The 5,885-nt window shown below is 36.4% G+C and overlaps 1 protein-coding gene and 1 long non-coding RNA gene across 2 annotated transcripts in view; one reads left to right on the forward strand and one right to left on the reverse strand.

The window, feature by feature from the left end:
* Positions 1–164: 164 nt before the first annotated feature.
* LOC110099327 (UPF0187 protein At3g61320, chloroplastic) overlaps positions 165–5,885 on the forward strand; it is a 9,262-nt gene continuing 3,541 nt past the window's right edge. Inside the window, exons 1-2 of the mRNA XM_020826436.2 lie at positions 165–1,058; positions 2,943–3,110. Coding sequence (XP_020682095.1) covers positions 405–1,058; positions 2,943–3,110 — 822 coding nt within the window. The 5' untranslated portion in view covers positions 165–404. The remainder of the gene's footprint in view (positions 1,059–2,942; positions 3,111–5,885) is intronic.
* LOC114579592 lies at positions 3,852–5,866 on the reverse strand. The gene is made up of 2 exons (XR_003700660.1): positions 5,586–5,866; positions 3,852–5,401 (listed from the first exon to the last, which is right to left on the reverse strand). It is a non-coding gene; the product is annotated as an uncharacterized LOC114579592 (long non-coding RNA).

Here is a 5,885-nt window from a genome sequence, read left to right on the forward strand (position 1 = left end):
GGATTTAGAGCGAATCGGCGGAATTTTCTGTCCACGGAGGATTTCGTTTGCCGTGAGATTTGGATTTGCATTTTAGGCCGTTTGGCTGGATTTCGCCCAAATCCGACCTTAAATCCGCCTAAATCCGCATACCAAACAGCCCCTAAGCGTCGAAGTTTTCTTGATAGCGCCAATGCGTGCTCTTTTCGCACCTACAGTTTCTTACATTCTACCAACCAACTCAAGGTCCAACCACCTTGACGCAAGTGTATCCTCTTCCTCCACAGAGTGCCCACGCCCACCGTACCGGCGTACCTGCAAAACTCATTGAGAATTTGCTCCTCGCCATTCGCCATCTTTTCTTCCAGCTCTCAAAACACTACAGAACCTAACCCCTAATCCACCTTCCATTCCCTGAAAACTTCATGGAAATCAAAATTTCTTCGTCCTCGCACTTCACTCCTAGATTCCCTGTCAGGTTACGCCGCCGGACGCCACTGGTGCTTCCGAATCTCTCCCGCCGCATACTCTCCGCCAAAACCTCGGATCCTCCAATCCCCTCTTTTCCTCTCTCCATCCGAGCGATCCCCGACTGGGCCGACGCAATCCAGGAACGCGGTGTGCAGAAGCGGCGTTCCCTCTACACCCCTGAGGACTGGCGTGCCCATCGGAGCTCACTCCGTCACCTCCGACACTTACTCTCCAGCTTATCTTCCCGCGTCATCCTCTCCCTCGTCCCGCCCGTCTCCGTCTTCACCTCCTTCGCCGCGGCCTTGGCCGTTTACAACTCCGCGGTGGCCCATCGGTGGCTGCCGGAACTCTTCCCGCTACTGCACGCGTCGTCGCTTCCGTACCAGCTCACGGCGCCGGCGTTGGCTTTGCTTTTGGTGTTCCGGACGGAGGCTTCGTACTCCAGGTTTGTGGAGGGGAGGAAGGTGTGGATGAGCGTAGTCGCTGGGGCCAGTGAAATGGCGGGGATTGTGATATCTAGTATGGCTAGGGGTAGAAGTGGTGCAGAGGAAGCGGGCATTAAGAGGACACTCTTGAATTACATAATGGCATTTCCAGTTGCTCTGAAGGTCGGTGGATTTTGGGCTACCCTTTCGATCTCGCTACTTCTCTTGCAATTTATTCTGTACTGGATTGCTTTGGCTTCATAGGTTTCCTCCATTGAATTTCTTTTGAATTCGACTTTCTGCTTATGATGCTATATAATTTGGGAATTTTTTTATCAATCCTTCCTCACGAGAAATCACTGTTAAATACTACATAATGTGTTAATTTTTCTACGCTGATAACTTCTGTTTGCAAACCCGAAAAGGCTCTCTCATAACTTGATAGGATTTCATGCTGAATCAATTGTCAATCATTCGTCTGTTGACATTACATAACGCTATCATTTTCTGTAAATAACAAAATACTGCTACATCATTTGTGAGTTGCCAGATATATCTTACAGTATGAGCAAATGATATCAAGTATCAACTTAAATGTTCCAATCACATGTGGCAGTTTTGTTATTTATAGATTAATTTCAAACATCATTACAGTGCAGCTAGTTTGATCTGTTTTTTTTTAAGGTGGGCATAGTATTCAAAATGTATCATTCTATGAATTCGCAACATTTCCTATTTGATTATGTCATAATCTATTTAAAATTGGCATGGGATTTTTTTCTGAAAAAAATGGTTTAATCAGGAACTTGCAGTTTGTTATATTATATGTGGATGATTGGTTCCCATTTTTTCTCTACTTATCAAAATATTTTGAACCTCTAAAACTACTATGCATTCAACATGTAGTTTGCTAAATCTATTGATAATTTCATTTGATCATAATTCTTTCAAGGAAAAAATTTGTTTGGGATCAACAGTTTAATTTATTTTGATATATGTGCAATATATGGGTAATCAATTTGAATTTGCAGTTCGATCATCACAAAGAAAACTGAACAGTTTTCAAACCCATCCTAACTTATTTTATTTTCTTTCTTTCTTTCTTGTATTTACTCTTGATAACGGCCTTTCAAACTAGGATATTTAATATGGAGGGTTTGTTCTATCAAGCAATTCTGAGAAACTTGTCATCACACCTTCTCAAAATCATTCAGGAACAGTATTCATTTATTATTTAAAAATAATTAGTTCATTTCTGTTCTTTGAACTCATAGGAACTGTCACGACCCGGCCCGATTAGCTCGTTAGTGCGAGGCGGGAACAGAGATCGGACGGAGAAAGAGACAAGGTAGCATGGCATAAACTAAATTCATCATAAAGTAAAGAATGTTAACATCACTACAACAAGAAAAGAAAGAGCCACTAAAAGTTCCAAATAGTAATTTTTGCTTTTCATACCTTGTAAAAAGAGGATTACATCAAAAATTCTTCCAAATAAAAGGATTCCAAAAATCATATTTGAGTTCTTTCCAAAAATCTATACAATTCATCTTCTAACAACAAAAAGGCAAAACACAAAAGAACCTGCCGCCCGTCGTCTCCCTACGACGGTAGGTGAGTGGAGGTGGGTCAGCCATTATCTAGAAACAGGGTCTCCTGAAAAGTTCCCATAACTAGGGTGAGTCAAACTTAATAGGCAAATGTTTTACCAAATAAATATTTAGAGAAAATAACAAGAATGAAGTTAACATGAATGAAAAGAAATGAGCAGAGATGATAATTTCTAAGTTTAATTTAATGGATAGTAAATGATCGCCCCTATAGATTGCAAAATAACTCATTTCTTTTTAAATATTTCCTATTTTACTAGAATGTAAGGGCAGAAAAAATTAAACAAAAATTAGCACGTTAGAAATATATTTGCATTGCCATTGCAAAATAAGAAGAAACAAGAAAAGATATATATTACCATACTAAGTGCTATTTGCATTTACATGTTTACATTTAATTTTAGCCTTTTTTCAGTAATTGATGACTTGAGGCAATTAAATAATTATCTCGCTGCAGTGCCATGTCATTGGTGGCTCAGATATCAAACTAGATCTGAAGAATTTGCTAGAAGAGGATGATCTAGCAGTTATTTGTCATTCCAAGCACCGGCCTCGTTGTGTCATCGAGTTTATCATACAAAGCCTTCAAATGGTTGCTATGGAGGAATCTAAACGAAATACTTTGGTAAAGTCCTTTCACTACCTAAGTTAACGGACAATCTTATCCAATGAATGGAGAGGCCAAAGGAAAATTAATAGTTAAAATAACTAAAGTAAGCTTTTTATGCCTTTTTTTGGATTGCTTGTTAAGAAATTCACGTTAAGCTTTAATACATTTCATTCCATGTTGTATCGGTTATACTCATTTATTATACATGTGATGTAATTTACTTATCAATAAGGATTTTTTGAGAGCACACATTTTTGGTAAGTCACATTCAACTGTATATTATGTGGATTCTTCAAGCTTGAAATATGTGAAAACAAATCCAACTGAACATGAAGAGAGGGTGTCTATTTATGAGACTATATATTGATCAATTAGACATTTCATTAAATATGTCCATTAGAAACCCCCAATGTGGTGCTTTGTTCATTAACAGCCATGAACTCTGAAAGTAAAAAATTAAAAAAAATATATTTTTTTCAAATCAGCTTCTTGAAAATTTCTACCACGTGATATTGATTCTTCAAACGCTTCACTTGAACTTATACTTCTCATCCGAATTGATACTTCATCTTGATCTTGTTACGGGCATCAATGATTTATTATTTGTAATAAAGATGGCCAACTTATTACAAGGGCATGTGGTGGTTTCCTTTTGCTTTTTACCAATTTTATTCCAAATTCTATTCAGCCAATTTTCTTGTTTTGATGTTACAGTTACTCAAATATATTGGTCCTGGTGATGGGTAATGGCTCTACTTTTTTTTTTTCATTTTCGTGAAACAATCCACTTTCAAAAGAAAATCATACACCCGCAAACTTCCCATATCCATAACATATATTAGTAGATTCGAAAGCAAAGTTTGAGCAATCCTGCGTGCATTCTCTTACTTTCATGCATTAAACCAAACTTTTACTGTCTTGAATGCATTTGGAGACAAATTCTAAAGTTCACATGGAATATTTTTTTATTTGGCATCAAGCGAGAGAAAGATTTTTGATGCATTCTATTGGTCTTTGCTGCGAGTTATAGTTAACAAGCAATCAAACTTCTGTGGAATTAAGCATTAATATTTTGAGTTTCTTGTTTTCAGAGCTTGTCCTTCAAATCCAATGATTATTGGCGTGAGTTAAGACTTTCTGTCCTAAATTTCCCAGGAATTGTTTTGATAATATCTTCTTCACAATTAGAAATTCCATCATTTACTTTAAACAAATTCAATTCTCACAATGTGGAGGGTGATCGAGCATTTCCATTATTCATTTTGCATATAATTTAATTATACTTCTTTGTGAATCTTGAATCTTTTTTGTTCTCGGCCTCTTGACATAGTAAAAAATACAAATAGAAATAGTAAGAATACTTGTCACAACTTAGCTTAAGATGAGTAACATAGAATCAATAGTTTCTTTGTTCCTTTTCTTGGTAATAAGCATTAATTTAACCATTAGTGTTTTGAGAACTTACTTCAAATCATCATTCTTCAAAGCATGTTTTGAGACATTAATTTCACAATACATGTAGTGCATTGCCTACTAGAGTAGGGGTAATGATCAAGAAGACTGGGTTATTATTGAGAGGAATCTTGAGAGGTTGGCGATGCTATGAGAGGAGCTTATAGAAGTTCTAAGGAAGACCCTATCCTAAGGGTCAAGTTACTCAATGGCTAATAAGATTGTTCCTGATCAATGATAATGCTAACCTGTTGGTGTAAACTTCTCGTAACTTCTGTAAGATCAATTGTAATTTCTTGCAGCAAAATTATCACTCTTTTAAGTTGTAATCAACATTCCTTGCCTAAATAGTTCATAGGAGAAGTCATGATTATCATAAATTAGGGAGATTCGGGAGGATAGATAATTCATAATAGAGATCTCAGAATAAGATTCAGAGGAGTCGAAAGGAGAGATTAGGAGGAAAGAAGGTTGAAGAAGACTTGTTATATATTTTTGTAATTGCCTAATTTCTTTCATAATGAAACAACAATTGCTTGACTCCAAAACATGATATATTAGGGTAATAAATGTATTTGATAGGTCATGATAGGATATATTATGGGTTTTAGCAGTTCATTAGTTAATAGTAGGCATTAGGAAATTAGTAGGTGGCTGATGGGTCTTATGAGACTTAATTTGTTGTCTTTTTTTGAGTCTTTGTTGTCTATAAATACTCTCCCTTAGCGAAATTTTTAGCGAAATTAGGGCATGCAAAATGAATGGAAAAATGAGCTAAAATTCACCACTCTCTCTCGTCAATGATACTGGGAGTTATGGGCATTCTTGATTTTCCATTTCCCTTTTTCCCCAACCTATTTCTATAGCTTTAGTCATTGAGTCTTTGTTGTCTATAAATACTCTCCCTTAGCGAAATTTTTAGCGAAATTAGGGCATGCAAAATGAATGGAAAAATGAGCTAAAATTCACCACTCTCTCTCGTCAATGATACTGGGAGTTATGGGCATTCTTGATTTTCCATTTCCCTTTTTCCCCAACCTATTTCTATAGCTTTAGTCAAGCTCAAAGTTATCTAGTCATCCCTTTATATTCTTTATTTCTTTGATTTTTGCATTTTTTCCCCTTCGGTTCATATTAACAAAAGTATTTTTGAGAGTAAGATTTTAGATCTTAAGATTTTGTTTGTGCATGAGGATGCCAATATTATGTGGGAAAAAGTGGCTTGTAATATTAAGAATATTGCAAAAGATGTACTTGGAGTTTCGAAGGGAAAATCTCATAAAAGTAAAAATAGTTGGTGGTGGAATCCAAATGTGCAAGAAAAGATAAAAAATAAGA

The sequence above is a fragment of the Dendrobium catenatum genome, unplaced genomic scaffold, assembly GCF_001605985.2.
Source record: "Dendrobium catenatum unplaced genomic scaffold, ASM160598v2 fragScaff_scaffold_542, whole genome shotgun sequence".
Lineage (NCBI taxonomy): Eukaryota > Viridiplantae > Streptophyta > Magnoliopsida > Asparagales > Orchidaceae > Dendrobium > Dendrobium catenatum.